Raw genomic sequence first — 27,899 nt, 5'->3', positions numbered from 1 at the left:
TAGACTCACCCGGACCCGGCCGAACTCACAGGCCAGGTCCAGCGGCGTCTTGCCAGCGAGATCTCGGATACACGGGTTCGACTGGTGCTGCAGGAGCATCTCCGACTGAGGAGGAGAAGGAGATGATGTTCCCTCATCATGCTATAGTGTGTGTGTGTGTGTGTGTGTGTGTGTGTGAGCGCTTACTCCATCATAGTGACCATGCTGTGAGGAGAGGTGCAACGGAATCTGTCCACCATCTGACTGGCTGTTGACAGAAGACCCTGCTTTCAGCAGCATTTTCATTGGCTCGGTTCTGCCCTGCCACGCAGCATAATGCAGGGCCCGCATTCCTGAGGGGTGGAGCACGGTGATGATGATGGATTTTTAATAAATGTCTCGTTTAATATTTCTGACTGTAGAATGCTGAACGCATCTGTGGACAGGTGACATGGAGTTCATGTTGGATTCAGCAGGGGACAGTCACCTTTCTGGTCCTTAATGTCAACGGCGGCCTGGGCCTCCAGCAGCAGAGAGATGAGCTCCACATTTCCATTCAGAGCAGCATGGTGGAGAGCAGCTAAACTGTAGAAACAGACAGGAAGTTCTGCACGACTGCTGCACGATTACATACGTTTTCATTCGTGACAGCATCTTTTATTTTCAGTAGACTTTTTGTGTCTTTTGTAGCGTAACCCGGAACTGCTAGAGAACATTACAATATTTCTGATGTTTGTGTGACTCGCCCAACCAGGTCATTATGGACTCTGATCTGTGAAATGGCCAATATCGATAATTAATCACCTACAGGGGGCTTTAGTTTCAGTGGACTAGGACAGGACAACAGCATTACATGCTGGGTCTAATCTGGGAAATATATAAGTTCACAAATCATATGATGAAGCTGAGCCAGGAACATAAAATAACACTTAACTCTGCCTCCCTGTGTAGTGTAACACACACACACACACACACACACGTTTACATGTATTATATTTAGCAGACACTCTTGTCCAGAGCTTTAGAGTCCATATCTCATCTTCATACCTGAACAGCTGGACTTATATCAGCAGTGGTGGCCTAGTGGGTAAGAAAGTGGACCAGCCATTGGAAGGCTGCCAGTTTGAATCACGAACCGCCAAGGTCCCACTGAGGTCCCGTCCCCCCACACTGCTCCCCGGGCGCCTGTCATGGCTGCCCACTGTCACTAAGGGTGATGTTTAAATGCAAAGGACAGGTTTACGTGACAAAGTCCCAGGTTCAAACCCCACTTACTACAATTGTGTCCCTGAGCAAGACACTGAACCCTGAGTGTCTCCAGGGGGGGGACTGTCCCTGTCACTGCTGATTGTAAGTCACTCTGGATAAGGGCGTCTGGTAAATGCTGTAAATGTTAATAATGCACATTTACCCACACAGACATTTACATGTATTCACTCACCCATCCGAGTCCTGGAAGTTCACATTTACTCTCTTAGCAGGACCCAGCAACTCTGAGAGAAAGAAACAAGAAATTATAATCTGTCTTTCTAAATGTCCACAGTTCTGCAATTCTGGGACATGATTCTGAAAGGAGCTTTAGAAAAATCCCTGACCATTCCGAATGATCTTTTCTGTCTTTTTTCCCCACATCCAGTAGTTTTACTTAAATACACTAATTCAGTTTTAAATTCCCTGGAGCAGTAGTCATCACAAAAGGATGAAGAACTGAAAATTCTTTATTCATAACCAGGGAACCGTCATTCCCAACCTCGTCCCACTACTCTCTGTCCATCGTCGACCGCGATATATGGAATAAAACATCTATATTATATTATAAAGTATTTTTGATGTTAAACTCATTATATTGGTGTCATTATATGCAATAAAAGGATGAATTTAGAGGAAATTTCAAGGTATTGAGATATATACCTTGTACTGCTAAAAACATGCAGCCCTATCTGTCCATAATTCTGCAAGCATCACATCGTCCATTCTTCTTCATCCTCGTTTTCTATCTGAGATGGCTGCTTCTCCTAATCCACCATACAGTCCCTGACAAAAGTCTGGTTGCTTGTGTGCAAATTGACCTCAAGTGCTGCTGAAATATATTTCTTATCAATATTTTTTTACAAGAAATGCCTCATTTTCAGTGCAAAATGAAACTGTCAAAAAGCTCCACGAGACCTGGTCACCTGAAGTCCCTGTGTCAACCAGAACAGTTGGTCGGATTCTGTCTGGAAATGTCCTCCATGGTGGAATCAGTGCACAGAATCCAGCACTAAACAAAAGACAATTGCCAAGTCCCACAGCCTGCTAAAAGGATGGACGCTGGAGAAGGTGGCAGAAGGTGGATTTTTCAGATGAATCTTCTGTTGAATTACACCACAGTCACCACAAATATTGCAGGAGACCTACTGGAGCCCACATGGATCCGAGATTCACCCAGAAAACTCATGGTCTGGGGTTCCATCCAGAATGGGGGTGTGCGAGAGATCTGCAGGCTGGAAGGCAACATCAATAGTCTGAAATACCAAGGAATCTGAGCTACCTTCTATATTCCCAACCATAAAGAGGCCAAATTCTGCAGCAGGGTGGTGCTCCATCACATACTTCCATCTCCACATCAAAGTTCCTCAAGGCGAAGAAGATCAAGATGCTCCAGGATTGGCCAGCCCAGTCACCAGACATGAAGATCATTGAAAGAGGATGAACTCTGGGAGGCCTGCAAGACTGCTAAATGTAAATGAAATGTAAATGCTTTCTTTGCTATTCCTGATGACTTCATCAATAAATTGTATGAATCCTTCACGCTCATGGAAGCTCATACAGATATTAAGTTTGGATCTGACAGCACCACGACATCATTTGCTGACATATGTTTGTATTTGCAGTGAATTTGTTCAGTTTCTGTACATGCGACAAAACTTTTGTCTTGCCAAAATTTGACCTTTCTGTCTTGATTAACTGATAAACCTTTTTTCAGTCCAATGCATTAAACATCATTTGGTGGGTTTTAGCTTTTCATATCAGCTATTTCTAACACCAAGTGATGAATTAAAACCGGGTTAATAGCAGGGGTTTCTACAGAATAGATAAGTGACGCGACTTCTGTCAGGGACTATAATTTCAGGCCCAGTAAATTAATTTGTCTATATCGAAATCTGCGGAGTCTGAAATGATGTTCATTTCTGTGGTGTTGTAAAAAGTAAAAGAAGATGAGAATAAACGTGCAGTTGGAGGAGCAGGGTCAGGTTAAACGTTGGTGGGCAGCAGTGTTTTGTGTGGATCGGCCCTTAATCTGTGCGTTGACCTCATTTCTCTGCTCTCCAGCCACGTCCCACTGTTCCACAGCGCCTGACCAATCAGAGGGGAGCTTTTCAGTCGCGATCTGGTTCTTCGCAGCGGCGCGCTTGCTCGTCACGTTATGAAAGTTCACTGATGTGTTCACTGGTGACAGTGACGGCGCCACCTCAGTCCAGTTCTCCAGCGCTGCCGGACACATTTCATGTCCTTTATCAAGATTTCTATGTCAATATAGAAATATAAGCACCTTGCTGACACAAAAGCAAAAAGCAAGAATGCAAAAAATTCAAAAATGAATAAAGGTGTCCATGTACAAGATGGCTGTGTGTGTGTGTGTGTGTGTGTGTGTGAGTAAGTATTCATATTTAACAGTAGCTGTATCATAGCTATTAAAATACTGGATCTGAAACAGGAGCAGATCCCAATCAAACTAGGACAATAGCACACACACACAGACACACACACACTCACAAAATTCTATACTGAAGCACAATTATCGCCTCAGTTCTCCTGTGGTCAGAGCCCAGAGGTATGAAAACAGGGCAGGACTAAAATAATGCCGAAGATCTTGTGTGTGACCAGTGGGCTTCGAATCTGTGACCTTTATGCGTCACGGGGTCAGTGGCTGCCTAGCGAGTAAGGAAGCGGACCCCTAATCGGAAGGTTGCAGGTTCGATGGTGCCACTGAGGTCCATCCCCTTGATCTCGGTACCGTCACCCTTATCATATCTTATATTATATTATATCCACGTTTCTGCTGTTATTTGTGAGCGCGTGACCATGTGACTTGTTCTCCCTTCGGGGACCACAGTGGAGCTGGATGGTGACTGGATGGTGACTGGATGATGGGGGCTGGAAGGGTGGGGTTACGTGTGGCTGACACGTGACTGGGGGTTCACCGCCTTCACCAAACCGCACCACACATGGCAAAACGCCTCAGAAGTTGAAGGTCCACCAGAAGTCGCATCATCCAGCACCATCACCAGCCCGACATCTGGCGCTTCCCGACACACCCCGATAATCCGCGACAATAACAAGAACCGTCCCGGCGGCCACCGCGCCGCGGCCGGACACTCACTAGCTTTCCCGGGCCGCTGGAGGATCCTGTGGACGGTCGGGAGGTCCTCGGTCTTCGCCGCCTGGAGAAGCTCCTGCTCCTTCCCCATCCCGCTCCTCGCATCCGGCTCCGAGCGGCCAGATCGAGTCACTTTCTCCCGCTGAGCGGGGTGTGTGTGTGTGTGTGTGTGTGTGTGTGTGTGTGTGTGTGTGTTCAGCGTGTTACGTAAAGGCCGAACATCTGCGCAGGACGCCGTGACCGCTGGGTGTGTGTGTCGCTTTCACTTTAAACGCTTAACGCGTCATGCAGGGGGCGTGGTCATCTCGCTAGACCACGTGTGTGTGTGTGTGTGTGTGTGTGTGTGTGTGTGTGTGTGTGTGCGTGTGTGTGACAGAGAGAAGAATTGAGCCCATATTTTCAAAATTTCATTTATAAATTGTGTTGTAATACTGTAAATACACTAAAATACACTAGTCTAATACACTAAAAACACAGGCAGTCACATTTAACAAAAAAACATGTAGACAAAAAATGAAACTAAACGGGTGAAATAAGTAATTAATGTGCAAAGTAAAATAGAAAATACTGTGGTGCAAAATTGAAAAGTGCATTAATAGATAATATTATACAACAGAAGTTGTGTGTGTGTGTGTGTGTGTGTGTGTGTGTGTGTGTGTGTGTGTCAGTCCAGAGTGGAAAGTCCCTGAGTGTTCAGGTGTCTGATGGCCTGTAGGATGAAGCTGTTGCAGAGTCTGGCAGTGAGGGCCCGAACGCTTCGGTACCTTTTCCCGGATGGTTGGAGGGTGAAGCGTCCATGTGAGGCGTGTGTAGGGTCCTTCACAATGCTGGTGGCAGTGTGTGTGGTAAATGTTGGTTATGGATGGAAGAGACAATGCTCTCTCTAAGAATGCTCTAAATGGTCCCTCTACAGAAGGTGCTGAGGATGGGTGGTGGGAGACGGGCTTTCCTCAGCCTCCGCAGGAAGTAAAGATGCTTCCAGAAGAGGTTCTGCTCTATATGAACACTGAGCATCTTCCAGAGATGTTGTCTGGTCCAGCAGCCTTTCGTGAGTTTTGCGTGTGCCTCGTTTACATAAATAATTAAGCGTCACAAGTCACAACATCCAAGTCTAAGTCAAGTCACACGTCATTGTTTGTGCGACTTAAGTATGTTACAGCAAGATTCCTGATGTGTGATTCATGAAACAGGTCTACCTGTGGCACGTAGATCATGTGTGTCTATATGTGTGTTTTAACAGATTTTACTGAAATCGTACGCATTGGAGTGTTAAGAATGAATGTATATTAGTCAATTAATTTGGAAATAATTGAGAATTGATATGATTTCTGAAAGGGAACCATTAGATTAATAATCGGATTAATTGTAAATGACCTTGTGTTTGGTGCTTAAGGAACCATTCTACAGGGAGTGCAGAATTATTGTGCAAGTTGTATTTTTGAGGAATAATTTTCTTATTGAACAACAACCATGTTCTCAATGAACCCAAAAACTCATTAATATCAAAGCTGAATGTTTTTGGAAGTAGTTTTTAGTTTGTTTTTATTTTTAGCTATTTTAGGGGGATATCTGTGTGTGCAGGTGACTATTACTGTGCATAATTATTAGACAACTTAACAAAAAACAAATATATACCCATTTCAATTATTTATTTTTACCAGTGAAACCAATATAACATCTCCACATTCACAAATATACATTTCTGACATTCAAAAGCAAAACAAAAACAAATCAGCGACCAATATAGCCACCTTTCTTTGCAAGAACACTCAAAAGCCTGCCATCCATGGATTCTGTCAGTGTTGCGTGCAGCAGCAACCACAGCCTCCCAGACACTGTTCAGAGAGGTGTACTGTTTTCCCTCCTTGTAAATCTCACATTTGATGATGGACCACAGGTTCTCAATGGGGTTAAGATCAGGTGAACAAGGAGGACATGTCATTAGTTTTTCTTCTTTTACACCCTTTCTTGCCAGCCACGCTGTGGAGTACTTGGACGCGTGTGATGGAGCATTGTCCTGCATGAAAATCATGTTTTTCTTGAAGGATGCAGACTTCTTCTTGTACCACTGCTTGAAGAAGGTGTCTTCCAGAAACTGGCAGTAGGACTGGGAGTTGAGCTTGACTCCATCCTCAACCCGAAAAGGCCCCACAAGCTCATCTTTGAACCAGTACTCCACCTCCACCTTGCTGGCGTCTGAGTCGGACTGGAGCTCTCTGCCCTTTACCAATCCAGCCACGGGCCCATCCATCTGGCCCATCAAGACTCACTCTCATTTTTATTCATTTTATTCATCAATTAATCATCAGTCCATAAAACCTTAGATTAAATCTTAAATCAGTCTTGAGATATTTCTTGGCCCAGTCTTGACGTTTCAGCTTGTGTGTCTTGTTCAGTGGTGGTCGTCTTTCAGCCTGTCTTACCTTGGCCATGTCTCTGAGTATTGCACACCTTGTGCTTTTGGGCACTCCAGGTGAGGTTGCAGCTCTGAAATATGGCCAAACTGGTGGCAAGTGGCATCTTGGCAGCTGCACGCTTGACTTTTCTCAGTTCATGGGCAGTTATTTTGCGCCTTGGTTTTTCCACACGCTTCTTGCGACCCTGTTGACTATTTTGAATGAAACGCTTGATTGTTCGATGATCACGCTTCAGAAGCTTTGCAATTTTAAGAGTGCTGCATCCCTCTGCAAGATATCTCACTATTTTTGACTTTTCTGAGCCTGTCAAGTCCTTCTTTTGACAAAGGAAAGGAAGTTGCCTAATAATTATGCTCACCTGATATAGGGTGTTTATGTCATTAGACCACACCCCTTCTCATTACAGAGATGCACATCACCTAATATGCTTAATTGGTACATTTACATTTACGGCATTTATCAGACGCCCTTATCCAGAGCGACTTACAATCAGTAGTTACAGGGGACAGTCCCCCTGGAGCAATTTAGGGTTAAGTGTCTTGCTCAGGGACACAATGGTAATAAGCGGGATTTGAACCCGGGTCTTCTGGTTCATAGGCGAGTATGTTACCCACTAGGCTACTACCACTGTGCTGGTAGTAGGCTTTCGAGCCTATACAGCTTGGAGTACGACAACATGCATGAAGAGGATTATGTGGACAAAATACTAATTTGCCTAATAATTCTGCACTCCCTGTATAGCAAATCTATTTTACAAAAATACTATTCTCAGCTTTCAAATATGTACCTAAATTTGTCCCAGATGCATTTACAATATTTACCAGACGCCCTTATCCAGAGCGACATACAGTCAGTAGTTACAGGGACAGTCCCCCCCTGGAGACACTCAGGGTTAAGTGTCCTGCTCAGGGACACGATGGTAGTAAGTGGGGTTTGAACCTGGGTCTTCTGGTTCATAGGCGAGTGTGTTACCCACTAGGCCACTAACACCCTTGCAGGTCCATTAGATCCTGGACATGGGATTTATCACACCCTGTCATTTTATTTTCATTTTTATTGTGTTTTCAGTAATAGTAGTAATACTATAGTAATACTAGGAAAAAGTCTTCTCCACCGTCCGTTCCTCCATGTTGTAAATTATGCCTGGACATGTTACACATGGACATCCATACACATGGATCGATGAAACACACGTCGTACGTTGATTTTTACACCCAAATATACACTTTTATTGATAAATGAGGGCCAATGTGTGTATTCAGTGTGGGGACAGGTGTGTGCATAATGTTCCATAGTCTTGTTGAAGGCAACCTTCGTATATAATGTTTGTACATATCGTCATGTGTAAGAGCGCTGAATATAAAATTTATGATTGTCTTTATTAACTTTGGTAGAATGGTTTAAAATTTGAATAAATATATTTTCTAGCTCATACTGTAATTGTCTACAGAAGGAAGGTGACGTGAAGAAAGGAGGGGTCCTTGTGACCCTGATGGGACCACTTTATCACTGAAAATGACCCAGTCAACACATCACACCCGGCCTTCAGTGCCAGCAGATGCCCGTGGCCACCGTAATGGGGTCATTACACGAGTGCAAGGCGTGGAGCGCGGCTCTTCACCGGAGCACCAGGTCAGAGGTCGTCTGAAGGGTGTTTTTTTTTGTCGGTAAATGAGTGACCAGACTCGTACGTCGGTGTGATCATGTGCAGCAGTGGCCGCCGTGGTGAGAGTGCACAGTTGCTTCATTAAACTGATTGGTTTAATAATCAGACAGGGACGGCATGTTGGTCTCCTCTCCTGTCCACTCCGTACCTCTGCTCTCAGTCTCAGCATGGCTTCCAACTCCAGCACCCCCTTTTTCGCCCTGTCACAGTCCTTCAGCGTCTCGGACATCATTGTAATTGGAGCCTACTTTCTCCTCAACTTAGCTGTTGGAATATGGGTGAGTGCTGGTCTTTTTTGTGTATTATTCTCAGTCTCGATTAGCTCAATTCGCACAATACTTTCAGTTAGCAGGTGAAAATCACTCAGTGGTGGGTTCGAACCCCACTTACTACCACCATGTCCCTGTCACTACGGATGTAGATGTAAATGTAAAATGAAGATTCTGGTTCTAGGCTCGCCCATACCAACAGACACATTTTATTATTCAGATGTCACATGTTACTGGTTGAACATGGTTTACCCGCATGGTCTTCCCGCCCAGCAGATCTGAGGTTGGCAGCCATGCCAGGGACCTCAGATGTGATGTAATGAATGTATCAGAAGACAAGACTGTGCACAAATGTATGGACAACAGTACTGACTCACCGACTGTGTGTGTGTGTGTTGTGTAGTCGTCCTGTAGGGTGAGCAGGAACACACTGAGTGGATATTTTCTAGCTGGTCGGGACATGGCTTGGTGGCCAGTGAGTTTCTCCCTCTCACACAAGCACACACACACATCAGTGAACAGCAGTGTGTCATTTGTGTGGCTATTGTGTGTGTGTATTTGTGTGTGTATAGATCGGTGCTAGCCTCTTTGCCAGTAGTGAGGGTTCTGGTCTTTTCATTGGCTTGGCTGGAACAGGAGCTGCAGGAGGAATCGCTGTATCAGGATTTGAGTGGAATGTGAGTTTAAAACACACACACACACACACACACACATGATGACTTGTAAAGTCAGATTCTGGTTGCTGTATGGCTTTGCTTATTATTCCTTTATTCAGTAAAGTGCAGTCAGTAGATTCCCCAGAGGAGACTGAAAATACCGAAAATGTCTAGTGACCTGTTTAAGTTTGTAAAGTTGTTTAAAGTAAATTTTGTGCTGATCACCCAAATGAAAATCTGGGTTCTAAGTAAACATGCCCGGTTAGGCCAACAAGCAGACTCATTGTGTCTATTTAATGTTCCAAGTTGGGGTGCTAGTAGCCTAGCGGGTAACTCACTCGCCTATGAACCAGAAGACCCAAGATCCCACTTGAGCAGGACACTTAACCCTGAGTGTCTCCAGGGGGGGACTGTCCCTGTAACTACTGACTAAGCGCTCTGGATAAGGGCATCTGGTAAATGCTGTAAAGTGACCCGAACAGTCATAAAACCCGGGCAGCCATCTTGGGTGCTGCCTGCTTTTTGATGATTTATTTCTCACTGATGTTCGCCTTTCGTATATCGTATCGACCGCTTTTTTCAACCACAACCATTTGCCCATTTCCAATATTTCCAAAGACAAATGATTATCAGACCCATCCATGCCGATTTTCCATGGATCGGTACATTTTCAGGTGTGATTGTCCAGTGATGTAAGGAATGTGGACTTGGAAGAACTCAGCACAAGCCTGTGGGCAGTCATGATATATCCAGAAAAACCAAAAAAACGAGACAGAGCAAACCACTTTGAGACCTTCAATTCCAATGGAAAGCAAAATCAAAAAATGATTACTGACACTAGAGGTTGGTTCTTTACAAATGATGTTCTCCTCAAGGAGAACGTCTTCTCCATCAAGCTTTCAAGTTTTTCCATCATCAATGCCCTTGCTTTCTGCAATTGTTCTTAATTCAAACCAACAGAATGATTAGTAAGAAGGTTAAGTTCAGATCTTTTGGGCCTCTTCAGTGAAAATTGAAACACATTGAAACGTGTCCTCTGTATTTAACCATCACCCTTAGTGAGCAGACATCAATGGTGAACAGGACAGGGGAAACATCACGTAACCCGACAGCGAACAGGGACGAACAGGGCAGCTTTATACAATCATACAGATGAGGACAATCAGGAAACTTGAATCCTGGACCCGAAGCAGCCCCTTCTGGACCGGATCATGACATATCCAGAGTGAAATATGATAGGTCGGCCGTTGTTGGCGTTAAAACTAGTTACCAATTTAACCAGCTCATGGTTTTTTAAATGTTGACCTAAATGTTCACATAATTTGAATGAAATACAAAAATAGAAATAAAGTGGTAACTAATTCATTTTTTGTGAATTGAGCCAATAAAAAAAAAATATAAGATAAAAATGACAGTTTAGGAATTATAAAATTTTAATGAACAATATAATGTTAATGAGCGATTAAGGAGTAAAACATTAGGCTCCCTCAGAGGCGCACTAACATGCTGTCTCTTTCAAATATCCCGTGTAAATAGCCTTGAAATGTATCCCTCTTGCAGATGTATTATTTGACTTAATAAAACTCGATGATGATTTTCTTCAGTATAATATATAAAAAGAACACATAACAAAGCTCTCTGTCCACTTCTCAGGCTACTTATGTGCTCCTGGCTCTGGCCTGGGTTTTCGTCCCCGTGTACGTCTCATCCGGGGTATGTGTACAAATACACACAATCTACACACATTACACAAAGATTACACATCTTATAAATGGATGAATCATATAATGTAGGATTTATTCCATCCCAAAGTTGTGTGCATTGTGGTATTCCTGAATAAAAAAAGAATTAATATCCAATAAGACAATATGTGTGTGCTTATATAGATTGTCACCATGCCAGAGTATCTGGGACGGCGTTTTGGTGGAGAGAGAATCCGAATGTATCTTTCAGCTCTTTCTCTCATGCTGTCTGTATTTACAAAGATATCAGTAAGTACACACAGACACACACACACACACATACACACACTTGTTCAGTAAGTCATTTTTGTTGTTGGATTATTGATGAGAATAATCTATTTTTTTCAGTCGCTAACACCCCTTTGTCCAGTCTGTTGTAGGGTGTATGCTAAATCTCGAACCCTAGGTATGCAGTCAGAAAACACACAAGTTATGCACAGCACAGCATACAGTGACACGGTGAAACGTGTCCTCTGTATTTAACCATCAACCTTGGTGACAGTGGGCACCATGACAGGCGCAAGGGGAGCAGTGTGGGGGGACGTTACCGAGATCAAGGGGACCTCAGTGGCATTTGCAGAATGCCACTATAATATAGCAGAATATAAAACCCAATATCCCAAAAATTAGATACAGTATAGAATCAGTCTTAATCAGATTTAGTTTGGTGAAGAAACAGAACAAAAAGACAAGTAATGTCTGGCCAAGCGAGAGTAACGGGGTCTGGAGAGAAGAACAGATGGAAGGAGAGGTGCAGGTAGAGTGAGAAACGGAGAGGACAATGGTGAGGCACAAGAGTACATACAGTGGGTACGGACAGTATTCAGACGCCCTCAAATTTTTCACTCTTTGTTATATTGCAGTTAATGATTTTCCTCATTAACGTGCACACAGCACCCATATTGACAGAAAAAACACAGAATTGTTTACACTTTTGCAGATTTATTAACTGAAATATCACATGGTCATAAGTATTTAGTAGAAGCAACCGAGGGAAGCGGCCCTGTAATCATAAGGTTGCTGGTTCGAATCCCGATCCCTCAAGGTGTCACTGAGCAAAGCACCGTCCCCACACACTGCTCCCCGGGCACCTGTCACGGCTGCCCACTGCTCACTAAGGGTCATAAATTAAAAGCAGAGGACACATTTCGTCGTGTGCTGTGCTGCATAGGTTTCACTTCACTTTCAGTTTTAATCTAGCCACAAGTCTTTTTGGGAACGACGGTACAGGTTTTTCACACAAATCCCTCATCATCGTATGGGGGACATTAGACAGTAAAACAGTAGAGTGTTGTGTCCTGCACTGAGGAGAGGCTTCCGTCACAACTCTGCCATAAAGCCTGACTCTCTCGCCAAGGCTCTTCTCCCCTGATAGATCCGTTTGGCCGGACGGCCAGCTCTTGTCGTCTTCCATTTAAGGATCATGGAGGCCACTGTGCTCTTAGGAATCTTAAGTTCAGTATAATTTTTTGTAACCTTGGCCATATGTGTGCCACAATTCTGTCTCTGAGCTTTTGAAGTTGAGGTTGAGCTTTACTGTCATTTCAGCTATATACATGTTATATGAGTGTGGATAAAGTGTGTAGAGAAATGTGTATTGACGTTTTTGAGATGTAGGTGTGTAGTACAATATGTAGTGCAGTAAATGCAAGTTAGCGACTGAAAATCAACTGTAATGATTGTGTGTAGACAGACCTGTACTCCGGGGCCTTGTTTGTCCAGGTGTGTTTGGGTTGGAACCTTTACCTGTCCACTGTACTGATGCTGCTGGTCACTGCCCTGTACACAATAGCAGGTGAGTGTGTGTGTGTGTGTGTGTGTGAGAGAGAGAGAGAGAGAGAGAGAGAGAGATAGAGAATGCATATGTGTGTGTAAGTTTGTGGTAAACTCTTCATGTTCACAGGTGGACTGGCTGCTGTTATCTACACAGACACTCTGCAAACCTTCGTCATGATTATAGGCGCAGTCATCCTCACTATTACAGGTGAGCTTATAACTTGATTAGATAGACAGACAGACAGACAGATAAATAAATATATAGACAGATACTTTATTGGTTCCAGAGGGAAATGCAGGAATTAGTGAACTCAAGACCTAACAACCCAACAGTGGCATTCAAAATAATTAATCTGTAGTATCAGTAACTAATAATGAAAATGATCATCAGCATGGGCCTGCTCACATCAGTAATGCAATCAATACAGTGCTTTACTGTAACTGAGGTCCATAGAGGTAAAAAGCCTGATGTGTGTTGTTGTGTGTTGCAGCTTTCAACAAGATTGGTGGCTACACCAATCTGGAACAGGCATATCTGGCGGCTGTACCTTCTAAGATCATCCCCAACACCACCTGTCACCTGCCACGCCCCGATGCCATGCATCTGTTCAGAGATGCCACCCACGGAGATCTTCCCTGGCCTGGGATGACTCTGGGACTTACCATCCTCGCCACCTGGTACTGGTGTACAGACCAGGTAGACACACACACAAACACACACACAACGCCCAACATACACTAAACAGTGAACAGTAAACACCCACATGCTAATGGTCATGGACATTTTATTGATGTTTAGAAACGTTTCACCACTCTCAACCCAACTGTCCCATTTTTAATTGGAAGTTGTAACTTGACCAATGTGGAGGGGGGCGGGGCTATGCCATGGTTTCTTTCATATAATCAGGGAATGGAACATGTCACGTGATTTCTTAATCAGTTCACATTAAAGACTGTACATTTACTGTAAATTTACACTAATGACATCACTAGCTCAAATCCTTCCACCCGGGGCTTGGCCACCTGCAGCACCTCCAGCTGACCCCATGACCTTTGCTCTCAGGTTCCTGATCTGTGAGAGCTTGGAGAAGGGGATTCCAAATGGTGTGCTGCTTTCTGAGTGTGAGTGAGCATGCAGGTGTGTGTGAGCAGGGGAGGGGGAGTGTGTGTGCAGCTGTGTGCGGGAGGGTGAGTGTGTGTGTGACACGTGCATATGTGTGCGGTACTGCATAATCGCAGGGCCGGGGCTGTGTCGTATCGGTGAGCGGCCAGCCCGGGTCTGCATTGTGGGTGGGGATTCTCGTCCACTTTGTGGCCTCTTGGGGGTGAACAGTCTGTCTTGCCAGTAGGCTCCACCTCTAGACTTAGCACCATGGAAAGTAACAGGATTTGCTATCGCCACTTTGGCCCCACCCATTCTTCCATGAGCCTCTCTCACAGGTGATCTGGATGCAGACAGGTAGAGCTGCAGGAGAGGGAGGAGGAGACAGAATCAGCTGTGAGTGTTTAGACACTGAAAACAAGTTCATCCTTCTGTGTCTTTGATCACCTTAACGGTGTTTGAATCAGACAGGAACTCTGGGGTTAGATGATGCCTGGCAATTGGGTCAGCAAACCTGTGTTCTCTGATCTTGACTAGTTTCTTTTTGTTCTTTCTGCAGGTGATTGTTCAGCGCTCTCTGTCAGCGAAGAACCTCAGTCATGCTAAAGGAGCCTCCATTTTCGCCAGCTATCTGAAGATGCTGCCCATGGTCTTCATTGTTCTACCTGGCATGATCAGCCGAGCCTTATACCCAGGTACACACACACTCACACAGATACTCAGTTGTCTAAACAGGCTGGACCCTGCCAACTACAATGGAAAAAAAGCAAGCTGTGTTCTAACAGCATCTGGAAAACTGAACACATGCGTGTAACCAAACAACCATCTTCTCCCTTCTGATGCTGCTCTTACCTGCTCTCTTTTACGAGGGTTCTGCCTTTCCACTGGTTCTGTGTTTTGTTGTCGGAGGTCCAGCAATGACTGGGAGAACCGAGCCATGAGGTTAAGTCCATCACTGTGAAGTCTTCTGTCACCATAGTGACCAGAACCTGTGTCCTGGACATTAAACAGCAGGGTCTCCCGGCACTCATAGTACTCATCTGACTGGGTCGACCCTACTGAGTCACCATCATTTAGTGCTGATGTGCCACCTGTGTTGTTGCCATGGTTATCAGAAGGAATGGAGAGTGGTTTTGATTGGTCAGTGCTTGGTTGTGAGGGTGGGATGAATGCTGGTAGTGTCTGAATGTCCTGCACAGGTATTACACAAACATCCACATCTCCTTGTGACTGGGTGAAGTGCAGCCTCAGGGTGCGGGGTTTGGGCTTTGGGGGTGCAGGGGACTCAGACTGCGCTTCTGTGTTGGTGTGTTGGGAAGGGTTTTTATCAGGATGTATGTGTTCAGGAGTTTCTTGATCAGTATTTGTGTGTTGGGTGTCAGCATAGGTTTGCTGGATAATTTGTTTGGCAGTGCATGTTGGTTGGAATAATCTTTGATTGGCATGCTCGTGTTGGCTATCTTGTTGGCTGGTATACATGTGATTGTTACCTTGTTGGCTTGTATGGGTGTGTAGGGTATCTTGTTGGCCCATATGCGTGTGTTGGGTATTTTGTTGGCCAGTATGCATGTGTTGGGTATTTTGTTGGTCGGCATGAGTGTGTTGGGTTTCTTGTTGGCCGGTATGCGTGTGTTGGGTATTTTGTTGGCCAGTATGAGTGTGTAGGGTTTCTTGTTGGTCGGTATGAGTGTGTTGGGTATCTTGTTGGCCCGTATGCATGTGTTGGGTATTTTGTTGGCCGGTATGAGTGTGTAGGGTTTCTTGTTGGCCGGTATGCATGCGTTGGGTATCTTGTTGGTCGGTATGCGTGCGTTTGGTATCTTGTTGGGCTTCAGGCAGCAGCTGAGTGAAACGAATGGCCTGTGATGTCTCAGCAAGTTCTGACCTCATCAGGTGTGCAGGGGCAGGACGACTCACATCACGGATATTGATGAAACCAATGACATCACTAGGTGGATCTGGCTCAGGCCAAATGGGCAGGTAAGATATGAGCTCTGCCTTTGGCAGTCCCAGAAGCCCTGGATGCATGTGGGTGGTCTCTGCTGGCTCCTTCTGCTGCTTAACAACTTGCATCTCAGGGACTGGGATGTGATTGGTGCTGTTCTTGGCACTTGCCTTATCAGAAGATGTTCGACTGGCTGTGTCTGCAGTTACTAAAGAGTATTTAGGATTGATAAGTTTCCTTGCAACAGCTACTGAGGGAACAGGGGTTGGAGCAGGAATGGGGGTAGGGTCTGGCTCAGGTGGGTCAGCCAATGTCATCTTTGAAAGGTTGACCCCTCGTGAAGTCAGGTAAAGCTCACGGAACTGTCTGTCAAATGTCTCCACTGCTTGACCAGTCATAACAGTGATGAGGTTCCTGTCCAGACGGGACGCCTTCCATGTAAAGCTACAAGGTACATAAATGCATGCAAACACACACCATTAGACACTGTAGCGTTGCTGTACAGAACACACACACAGAACACACTGACATACTAACCTGTAGGATCCAGACACTGCTCTGTCTCCATCCACAAACATAAACCTCTGTCCCAAGGTTCCTTGCACCTTCTGTGCAGACCGTGTATAGAACTCTGCTCCACCAATACAGCGAACACGCAGGTACTGTAAGTGAACAGATATATATAATCACAGGGTTCCCCGAGCCATTTTAACATTTGTATCTGCTAGAACATAGCTGGCTGTAATAATCAGTGCTGTTAGTTGGATAGACTGCCTTATATACCAATAGAAGTCCTGTAGTGGCATTTATCAGAACTGAAGTGGAGTTATCTCTCTTCTTTGTGTTTGTCAAAAGTGTAGCTGAGGTTTCAGTTGAATAGGTTGCAGCTGTGGGATGGGAAGTATTAAATTAGTCTATCCTGCATGAAATAGATACAAGCATTTTAGGTCTTGATATGTCCCCAACCTATGACTTAGATTATGGATTTTTTAATAGCTGGTTTAACATCTTGCATTGTCCTTGCCTGTCTTGCATAATGGAAGTCTGCATTAAAGACTAGTTATTGTTCAAATTAAGGCATGTTACATGTCATAGTAATAATTAATGTAGATCTATGATTGTATCACAACCTTCTTAACACAACATTGAAATCATTAAAATAGGAGACACGTTTATATATACACACACCCTCAAATAAAATTAAAAGGCATCTGCCCCAGGCACTTAGTTCAGGTTAATCAGGTTTGTGTGTGTGTGTGTGTGTGTGCAGAACCACACCCTGTTTAGTGTATTGAATGGTTAAGCAAATGCACACAGACACAGTGAGTGTACTTATTATAATTTTCTTGTTTTTATTTTCTGCTTCAATGTAAATTTGAGTGTGTATTTCTGAGAGTGTGTGTACATGTGTGTTTTGGACTAATTAATCTACTAATTTTCTGTTTTTTTCCCTTTCACCAACTTTTAATGCCGTTTTCCCATAAAAACCAGCTTCACTGCTGATGATCGGTAGTCAATCATGGTGCTTCCCTGCAAAATCAGCCTGTGCAGTTCTTCATGATGTGACCTAGCTAGAAACTTAATCAAAGCACTGAAAGCGACAGGATTTACCATGAATCGCTTTTACTGTGAAGTGATTGTCATTGTGGTACACTGAAGCACAGCACACGGTGCAAACAACAAAATGTGTCCTCTGCTTTTAAACCATCACCCTTGGTGAGCAGTGGGCACCATGACAGGCACCCGGGGAGTAGTATGTGGGGACGGTGCTTTGCTCAGTGGCACCTCGGGATTCGAACTGGCTGCTTCCTTAACTGCATTTTTCACTTCCTCAATATGTATATACAGTATATGTAATCCCATCAGATTACAACTAAAAAAACATAACATTTACCTTCACTGGATGTCGTATATAACATATATTAAAACCTAAACATTACACTATCATCAATTTGAACAAAACTAAAAAAGGGTTGGCATGGTTAAATAAAGGAATGCATCTCACAGAGAGATTTTGAAGAGAGATTCACTGCTTCCTCTAAGCTCCCTCTCATTTTGCTCTTCCCTGCTTAAGATGGGCATATGTTGGGGAGTGGGGATGTGGGGCAGTGGTGACCTAGCAGGTAAGGAAACCAATTCAAATGGCACCAAGGTGAAACCGAGTACCGTCCCCACACACTACTGCCCAGGCACCTTTCATGGCTGCCCATGGCTCACTAAGGGTGATGGGTTAAAATCAGAGTACACATTTTGTTGTGTGCACCGTGTACTGTGCTGTGTTTCACAATGACAATCACTTTCACTTTCATCTGCACAAAAACATGTTGGAGGGAAGGAGCGAACAAGAGGGGAAACATGTCACATAATTTGTGCTTTTTCCAGTGATTTTTTTTGCTACTTTCGCTATCTTATTCATAGTCAGTTTGTGGGTTTTTCTTTCTCAACTTCAAAAAGTTTTGGGACATTTAAGGGGACAGGTCTGTTCAATTGACCATCTTGTGATTACGATTATGAATGTAAGAAAAAAACACTTTATTTTGTGATACTCATTCAACGATTTATCTACTGGCCTTATAAGAATGTAAAAGGTGTAATTTATCATGTGTGCTGACCTGGCATGAGCAGCTAAAAATCATTTTTACTGCATTCACGGAACAGATATGGTGAGATGTAGTGTAACTCATGTCATAACTGTCAGAGAAGACTGAGTAACAGTTTTCAGTATACAGTCCAAATAGCTGAGAACAGTTATTTTCTGTAATGTCCAGCTACACATACTGTATACGGAGTACTGTTATTCACTGGAGTGTTCAGTAACACATACTGTATACTGAGTACTGTTATTCACTGTAGCATCCTGTAACACATACTGTATATGGAGTACTGTAACTTGCTGGAGTGTCCAGTAACACATACTGTATACGGAGTACTGTTATTCACTGTAGCATCCTGTAACACATACTGTATATGGAGTACTGTTATTCACTGGAGTGTCCTGTAACACATACTGTATACGGAGTACTGTTATTCACTGGAGTGTTCAGTAACACATACTGTATACTGAGTACTGTTATTCACTGTAGCATCCTGTAACACATACTGTATACGGAGTACTGTTATTCACTGGAGTGTTCAGTAACACATACTGTATACTGAGTACTGTTATTTGCTGTAATGTCCAACATATATAGTATTTATTTGTCTCAGTTGGGCCAGTGGTGGCCTAGCGGTTAAGGAAGCAGCCCCGTAATCAGAATGTTGCCGGTTTGAATCCCGATCCGCCGTCACCACACACTGCTCTCCGGGCGCCTGTCATGGCTGCCCACTGCTCACTCAGGGTGATGGGTTAAATGCAGAGGACAAATTTCACTGTGTGCACCGTGTGCTGTGCATCACAAGTGACAATCACTTCACTTTTTCACTTTACTTTATCATGATATATTAAATTATGAAGCTTGTTTTGTCATACGTATAAGTTATATGTATACACACACACACACACACACACACACAAACCTTCAGGTGTTCTCTGTGCATAGCTGCTCTCTCACACATGCTGATAAAATGTGGTACAGTTGACATTTCCATGATGATGTAAACTGCCACTTTCCTCTTAAATCCAGCATCCAGCAGGTCTTTGAAGATGTCCACATCAGTGAACATGTCCATTACAATTGCTATCACCTACACAAACACACACAAACAGATGAAAAATGGCTGAAAACCCTGTGGTGTCTCACCACTCAGCTGCCTACCTTCTGCGCCTGTGCGATGGTCTTCCTCACCACCTCTTTAATGTGCATCTGTCCACTTGCTGGCGGCTGTGTGTACACATTGACCCGTGTGACTCCTCGGTAGGAGGCTGTGTCAGGCCACCCAAGGTCCAGATCGGGACAGGACACATCTGAGCGGTCAGGCCAGTACTGCAACGAGACTTGTCCATCCTCCTTGTTCGCCTCCATCACAGGCTCCACCCGATGCTCCGAACCTGGCCTGTACTGTTCCACAGAGTGGGACAGTTCCTCCAGCTCAGCATCTGACAGGAAGTGTCGGAGCTTGTGCTCAGTGAGGTAGCTGTGAAAGGCCTCACGTCCCCCTGTAATGAGAGTCTCCAGTGCAAGCCGCTGCTCCTCACTGTAGAAGAATTCAGGCTTGGTCTCGCTGACACGCCAGTTGACATGGTTGTCATCCAAGCACTGAACCTGTGAGAGCGCCATGCTGCCAAAGATTGTGCTGCAATATAAAATTAAATTTGTATTAAATATATGACATTAAACCAGTACTAAAAACTACACTGAACTAGTCATACTTCAGTACAGAAATAAGCCAAAACTACACTAAACCAGATTACACTGATACAAATACAGAACTACTTCAGTACTATAACTTTATCAACAAATAAAATTACACTAAACCAGATTACCCTTATACAAATACAGCACTAACCAGTACGATAACTTTATCAACAAATAAAATTACACTAAACCAGATTACCCTGATACAAATACAGCACTAACCAGTACGATAATTTTATCAACAAATAAAAACTACACTAAACCAGATTACCCTGATACAAATACAGCACTAACCAGTACTATAACTTTATCAACAAATAAAATTACACTAAACCAGATTACCCTGATACAAATACAGCACTAACCAGTACGATAACTTTATCAACAAATAAAATTACACTAAACCAGATTACCCTGATACAAATACAGCACTAACCAGTACGATAATTTTATCAACAAATAAAAACTACACTAAACCAGATTACGCTGATACAAATACAGCACTATGCCAGTACTATAACTTTATCGACAAATAAAATTACACTAAACCAGATTACCCTGATACAAATACAGCACTAACCAGTACGATAATTTTATCAACAAATAAAAATTACACTAAACCAGATTACCCTGATACAAATACAGCACTAACCAGTACTATAACTTTATCAACAAATAAAATTACACTAAACCAGATTACCCTGATACAAATACAGCACTAATCCAGTACTATAACTTTATCAACAAATAAAAATTACACTAAACCAGATTACACTGATACAAATACAGAACTACTTCAGTACTATAACTTTATCAACAAATAAAAATTACACTAAACCAGATTACCCTTATACAAATACAGAACTAACCAGTACGATAACTTTATCAACAAATAAAATTACACTAAACCAGATTACCCTGATACAAATACAGCACTAACCAGTACGATAATTTTATCAACAAATAAAATTACACTAAACCAGATTACCCTGATACAAATACAGCACTAACCAGTACGATAACTTTATCAACAAATAAAAACTACACTAAACCAGATTACCCTGATACAAATACAGAACTAACCAGTACTACAACTTTATCAACAAATAAAATTACACTAAACCAGATTACCCTCATACAAATACAGCACTAACCAGTACGATAATTTTATCAACAAATAAAGCTACACTAAACCAGATTACGCTGATACAAATACAGAACTAACCAGTACGATAACTTTATCAACAAATAAAATGACACTAAACCAGATTACCCTGATACAAATACAGCACTAACCAGTACGATAACTTTATCAACAAATAAAATGACACTAAACCAGATTACCCTGATACAAATACAGCACTAACCAGTACTATAACTTTATCAACAAATAAAATGACACTAAACCAGATTACCCTGATACAAATACAGCACTAATCCAGTACGATAACTTTATCAACAAATAAAATTACACTAAACCAGATTACCCTGATACAAATACAGCACTAACCAGTACTATAACTTTATCAACAAATAAAAATTTCACTAAACCAGATTACCCTGATACAAATACAGAACTACTTCAGTACTATAACTTTATCCAAAAATAAAATTACACTAAACCAGATTACCCTGATACAAATACAGCACTAATCCAGTACTATAACTTTATCAGCAAATACAAATTACACTAAACCAGATTACCCTCATACAAATACAGCACTAACCAGTACGATAATTTTATCAACAAATAAAAACTACACTAAACCAGATTACCCTGATACAAATACAGCACTAACCAGTACTATAACTTTATCAACAAATAAAAATTTCACTAAACCAGATTACCCTGATACAAATACAGCACTAATCCAGTACTATAACTTTATCAGCACATACAAATTACACTAAACCAGATTACCCTCATACAAATACAGCACTAACCAGTACGATAATTTTATCAACAAATAAAATTACACTAAACCAGATTACCCTGATACAAATACAGCACTAACCAGTACGATAACTTTATCAACAAATAAAAACTACACTAAACCAGATTACCCTGATACAAATACAGAACTAACCAGTACTACAACTTTATCAACAAATAAAATTACACTAAACCAGATTACCCTGATACAAATACAGAACTACTTCAGTACTATAACTTTATCAACAAATAAAAATTACACTAAACCAGATTACCCTCATACAAATACAGCACTAACCAGTACGATAATTTTATCAACAAATAAAAGCTACACTAAACCAGATTACGCTGATACAAATACAGCACTAAGCCAGTACTATAACTATATCAACAAATAAAAATTACACTAAACCAGATTACCCTGATACAAATACAGCACTAACCAGTACGATAACTTTATCAACAAATAAAAATTACACTAAACCAGATTACCCTGATACAAATACAGCACTAACCAGTACTATAACTTTATCAACAAATAAAAATTACACTAAACCAGATTACCCTGATACAAATACAGCACTAACCAGTACGATAACTTTATCAACAAATAAAAACTACACTAAACCAGATTACCCTGATACAAATACAGAACTAACCAGTACTACAACTTTATCAACAAATAAAATTACACTAAACCAGATTACCCTCATACAAATACAGCACTAACCAGTACGATAATTTTATCAACAAATAAAAGCTACACTAAACCAGATTACGCTGATACAAATACAGAACTAACCAGTACGATAACTTTATCAACAAATAAAATGACACTAAACCAGATTACCCTGATACAAATACAGCACTAACCAGTACGATAACTTTATCAACAAATAAAATGACACTAAACCAGATTACCCTGATACAAATACAGCACTAATCCAGTACGATAACTTTATCAACAAATAAAATTACACTAAACCAGATTACCCTGATACAAATACAGCACTAACCAGTACTATAACTTTATCAACAAATAAAAATTTCACTAAACCAGATTACCCTGATACAAATACAGCACTAACCAGTACGATAACTTTATCAACAAATAAAATTACACTAAACCAGATTACCCTGATACAAATACAGCACTAACCAGTACGATAATTTTATCAACAAATAAAAATTACACTAAACCAGATTACCCTGATACAAATACAGAACTACTTCAGTACTATAACTTTATCCAAAAATAAAATTACACTAAACCAGATTACCCTGATACAAATACAGCACTAATCCAGTACTATAACTTTATCAGCAAATACAAATTACACTAAACCAGATTACCCTCATACAAATACAGCACTAACCAGTACGATAATTTTATCAACAAATAAAAACTACACTAAACCAGATTACCCTGATACAAATACAGCACTAACCAGTACTATAACTTTATCAACAAATAAAAATTTCACTAAACCAGATTACCCTGATACAAATACAGCACTAATCCAGTACTATAACTTTATCAGCACATACAAATTACACTAAACCAGATTACCCTCATACAAATACAGCACTAACCAGTACGATAATTTTATCAACAAATAAAATTACACTAAACCAGATTACCCTGATACAAATACAGCACTAACCAGTACGATAACTTTATCAACAAATAAAAACTACACTAAACCAGATTACCCTGATACAAATACAGAACTAACCAGTACTACAACTTTATCAACAAATAAAATTACACTAAACCAGATTACCCTGATACAAATACAGAACTACTTCAGTACTATAACTTTATCAACAAATAAAAATTACACTAAACCAGATTACCCTCATACAAATACAGCACTAACCAGTACGATAATTTTATCAACAAATAAAAGCTACACTAAACCAGATTACGCTGATACAAATACAGCACTAAGCCAGTACTATAACTATATCAACAAATAAAAATTACACTAAACCAGATTACCCTGATACAAATACAGCACTAACCAGTACGATAACTTTATCAACAAATAAAAATTACACTAAACCAGATTACCCTTATACAAATACAGAACTAACCAGTACTACAACTTTATCAACAAATAAAAACTACACTAAACTAGTTACTACAAAAACTACACTGATAACAACAACAACAACAACAACATTTATTTCTTATATAGCCCAAAATCACATACAGTATGTCTCAATGGGCTTTGACAATAATAATAATACAACACTAGTCCAGTACTATAACTTTATCAACAAAAAAAAACTCCACTAAACCAGTTTATATTTAATCAGTTTTACAAAAAAAAGTACAAATTCTGCACGAATCAACCAATTAATGAAACCTGCACAAATACAAACACAGAACACATCCTATACTTACATGAATCTAAATCGAGGTCAGAGAGGCGAAAAAGACAGAAAGGTTCTATAAATTTAGTGGACAAGACGTTCTTTTGGCTCCATTCCAGTCTTCTGTGTCTAGTAATGGCAGGAAGTACCTTTCTTAGTGTGTACTCGGGACTTTCTTCGCTCCCCAGTTCTGCACAGGTAACGTCCAACAAAGGCAGCGCAAGACTCCCGATCAACACCACACCTCAGCACACACACACAGTCACACAGCAGATCACTTTCACTGGTTTTCTGTGTGACTGCGTCACATTGTTGCCTCTGCGACATTCCAGCTTCATGGGTGCGCCAGTGTCAACATATTATTCCTTTTTTTTTCGCAGCTGTGCGCTTGTTTACCGCTGATGGGGAACTGAACTCGCGTGTCTCTTCATCTGTTCAGTGAACAGTCACAGTGGCATCATTCATACCCCATAACCTGCAGAACATGGCACGTCCATCAATCACTGTCAAGAACATGTTCAAACCAATCTGTTCATGCCAGTTCAAACCTTTCCTGCAGTAATACAACTGAAGAACCAGACCCTGATGATGCTTCAATATTCACTATGACTAGGGTGGTAGTGGTTTAGTATATATATGAACCAAAAGACTAGAAGGTCCCAGGATCCAACCCCAGGGGGACTGTCCCTGTAATTACTGACTGTAAGACACTCTGGATAAGGGCATCTGGTAAATGCTGGAAATGAATAGTACACCATCCATAATTGGCAGAATCATGGTAACAGCGTTAAAAAACACATTCCATTGCAAGAGACGCAATGGGCTGTGGGGGGTTACTTCTTCCTAACAGAGCGTATAATCGAGAAGCTCTGGGTTAGACCTTCTCAGAGATACTTAGCAAGATAGAAAATGGCAGGTGATGTTGAGAAAGGGAGGACTGGTGGTTCTGAGCAGTAAAATACTGAAACATTAATGCAGCAGGTGAATGTTGAGAATGGATGTTGAACTTTGCACACGTTTGGAAGGTCAGATGAGCTGCTGTGGTAAGAAACTGGTGAAGAAAATACTCACTCCAATTCGCAGGACCAGAATGTTCATCTCTGTGTGTGGATTTGTGTTTTTTCTTTGTATGGTTAGTGTGTTAATGTAACTGACTCCACCCAAGTGTGAGGAATGTGTGTGTGTGTGTGTGTGTTACAGACTCGGTGGGATGTGTTGATCCTGAGGAGTGTATGAGAGTGTGTGGAGCTGAGGTGGGTTGCTCCAACATTGCTTTCCCTAAACTGGTCATCGAACTCATGCCAAGTGGTAAGTGTAATTGTGTGTTTTCACTGTAAGTGAAGTGATTGTCATTGTGAAACACTGCAGAACAGCTGCAACAGTGACACGGTGAAACGTGTCCTCTGTATTTAACCATCACCCTCGCTGAGCAGTGGACACCATGACAGGCACCCGGGGAGCAGTGTGTGGGGACGGGACCTTCATCAAGGGGACCTCAGTGGCACCTTGGCGGATCGGGATTCAAACCATCAACCTTCTGATTACGGGGCCGCTTCCTTAACCACTACTGACCCACAATGATTGAGTGTGTGTTTGATGCTCTGTGCTCTGTGATGATGATTGTATGTGTGTGTTTGTATTATGTACAGTGATGGGAAGTGTGTTTGAATTATGCTGTTTGTGTGTGTGTGTGTGTGTGTGTGTGTGTGTCTTACAGGTCTAAGGGGGTTGATGATTGCTGTGATGATGGCCGCCCTGATGTCATCACTCACCTCCATCTTCAATAGCAGCTCCACCCTTTTCACTATGGACATCTGGAAAAAACACCGCCGCCGCGCCAGTGAAAAAGAGCTGCTGCTGGTTGGCAGGTCAGTTGCCATGATGAAGATTCTCCAGATTCTACAAGTCACGTATCCATTACAGCGTGTCTGTGTGTGTGTGTGTGTGTGTGTGTCTGTGTGTGCTGCAGAATCGTCACTGTGATCCTGGTGGTTATTAGTGTCATCTGGATACCAATCCTGCAGAGTGCTAACAGCGGCCAGCTGTATGTTTATATCCAGTCAGTTACAAGTTACCTGGCCCCGCCCGTTTCGTCCATATTTGTGTTGGCTGTTTTCTGGAAAAGGACGAACGAAGCTGTAAGTAACAAACACACAGAAAGTGAAAGTGATGGTGAAATTTGTGAAACACTCAGCACAGCATACGAATTGTCCCCTCTGTATTTAACCATCACCCTTGGGGAGCCCGGGGACCAGTGTATGGGGATGGTACCTTCCTCAAGGGGACCTCAGTGGGCACCATGACAGGCTCCCGGGGACCAGTGTGTGGGGACGGTACCTTCCTCAAGGGGACCTCAGTGGGCACCATGACAGGCTCCCGGGGACCAGTGTGTGGGGACGGTACCTTCCTCAAGGGGACCTCAGTGGGCACCATGACAGGCTCCCGGGAACCAGTGTGTGGGGACGGTACCTTCATCATGGGGACCTCAGTGGGCACCATGACAGGTGCCCGAGGAGGCCCCACTTACCCCTTAGGCCCCACTGCTGCCCGTCAAAAGGCTCCAGTGTATCATGATCATGTGTGTGGACCAGGTCATGTTCAGCAGTAACACCATTCCTGCGTGTGTGTGTGTGTGTGTGTAAGGGTGCGTTCTGGGGACTGATGGTGGGCCTCGTAGTCGGGGTGACACGGATGGTTCTGGAGTTCGCCTACCCGCCTCCACGCTGCGGTGTGGAAGACTTCGCCCCTTCTGTGCTGCGCTCTGTTCACTACCTGCACTTCGCCATCATTCTGTGTGGGCTGACCATGGCCGTCGTCATGGTGATCAGTCTACTCACACCCCCACCCCCCCCTGAGCAGGTGACAGAACACAACAGCTAACACACACAGTTACACACACACACAGTTAACAGTACTCGGGTGATTTGTGTTTTTCAGATCCAGAATCTGACCTGGTGGAGTCTGAATAATCCCTCAGAGCAAGATCTTCCTCTGCAGAAAGTGTCCACAGTAAGAGGTATTCCTCTCTCGCCCAGTCATTCCTTCGTTAAATCATTCACTCCATCACTCGTTCACCTTCCATCCCTCCTTCTCTCCTCTAGTGGGCGGAGACTCAGTCAGAAGAGGCCGCTGTGTGAGGACTCCCAGGTTCTGCAGTCCACACCCGTCCCGAGCCCCCACCGGGGCCACTGTTCCCATGATTCCTAGCACCACGGAGGACCCGTTCTGGGCCCGTTTCTGTTGTGTGAATGCAATTATCCTCATGTGTGTTAACATTTTCTTTTATGCTTACTATGCCTGAGCCCTTCGCAGGAGGCGTGGCCTATGTTCATAATTCACTAGCTGTAGCATTATTTTTAATAAATCTGGAGGCAATATTA

General features: G+C 42.7%; 3 protein-coding genes across 16 annotated transcripts in view; 1 reads left to right on the top strand and 2 right to left on the bottom strand.

Moving 5' to 3' along the window:
- Positions 1–4,599, bottom strand: part of LOC114787043 (caskin-1) — a 22,874-nt gene extending 18,275 nt beyond the window's left edge. For all 4 annotated transcript variants that reach the window (XM_028974769.1, XM_028974770.1, XM_028974771.1 and 1 more), the window contains exons 1-5: positions 4,343–4,599; positions 1,421–1,472; positions 467–564; positions 187–332; positions 10–105 (exon numbers count right to left, since the gene is read on the bottom strand). In XM_028974769.1, coding sequence (XP_028830602.1) covers positions 10–105; positions 187–332; positions 467–564; positions 1,421–1,472; positions 4,343–4,430 — 480 coding nt within the window. In that variant the 5' untranslated portion in view covers positions 4,431–4,599. The remainder of the gene's footprint in view (positions 1–9; positions 106–186; positions 333–466; positions 565–1,420; positions 1,473–4,342) is intronic.
- slc5a10 (solute carrier family 5 member 10) lies at positions 4,143–27,899 on the top strand. Of its 8 annotated transcripts, none has more exons than XM_028974780.1 (17): positions 4,143–5,387; positions 8,210–8,388; positions 8,533–8,700; positions 9,095–9,166; positions 9,264–9,368; positions 11,001–11,060; positions 11,234–11,338; positions 12,779–12,884; positions 12,993–13,073; positions 13,357–13,562; positions 14,527–14,662; positions 25,720–25,827; positions 26,237–26,387; positions 26,489–26,657; positions 27,163–27,378; positions 27,457–27,535; positions 27,621–27,899. In XM_028974780.1, exons 2-17 carry the CDS (start codon positions 8,272–8,274, stop codon positions 27,818–27,820), a joined length of 2,079 nt encoding a protein of 692 aa, XP_028830613.1. In that variant the 5' UTR covers positions 4,143–5,387; positions 8,210–8,271; the 3' UTR covers positions 27,821–27,899. The 8 variants fall into 8 exon arrangements, with proteins under 8 accessions (XP_028830613.1, XP_028830616.1, XP_028830614.1 ...); XM_028974783.1 differs by having other exon boundaries at positions 8,207–8,388; positions 8,632–8,700; XM_028974781.1 differs by having other exon boundaries at positions 8,207–8,388; positions 12,812–12,884.
- fam83gb (family with sequence similarity 83 member Gb) lies at positions 13,120–24,936 on the bottom strand. 4 transcript variants are annotated; one of them, XM_028974775.1, is made up of 7 exons: positions 24,669–24,936; positions 24,551–24,556; positions 19,668–20,145; positions 19,429–19,596; positions 16,450–16,574; positions 14,820–16,356; positions 13,120–14,330 (listed from the first exon to the last, which is right to left on the bottom strand). In XM_028974775.1, the coding sequence occupies exons 3-7, from the start codon at positions 20,127–20,129 to the stop codon at positions 13,860–13,862; spliced, it is 2,763 nt and encodes a 920-aa protein (XP_028830608.1). In that variant the 5' UTR covers positions 20,130–20,145; positions 24,551–24,556; positions 24,669–24,936; the 3' UTR covers positions 13,120–13,859. The 4 variants fall into 4 exon arrangements, with proteins under 4 accessions (XP_028830608.1, XP_028830606.1, XP_028830609.1 ...); XM_028974773.1 differs by having other exon boundaries at positions 24,551–24,936; XM_028974776.1 differs by having other exon boundaries at positions 19,698–20,145; positions 24,551–24,936.

Source organism: Denticeps clupeoides, chromosome 3, assembly GCF_900700375.1.
Source record: "Denticeps clupeoides chromosome 3, fDenClu1.1, whole genome shotgun sequence".
NCBI lineage: Eukaryota > Metazoa > Chordata > Actinopteri > Clupeiformes > Denticipitidae > Denticeps > Denticeps clupeoides.
The sequence above is the reverse complement of the archived record's forward strand: the minus strand, read 5'-3'. Positions and strand labels throughout refer to the sequence as shown.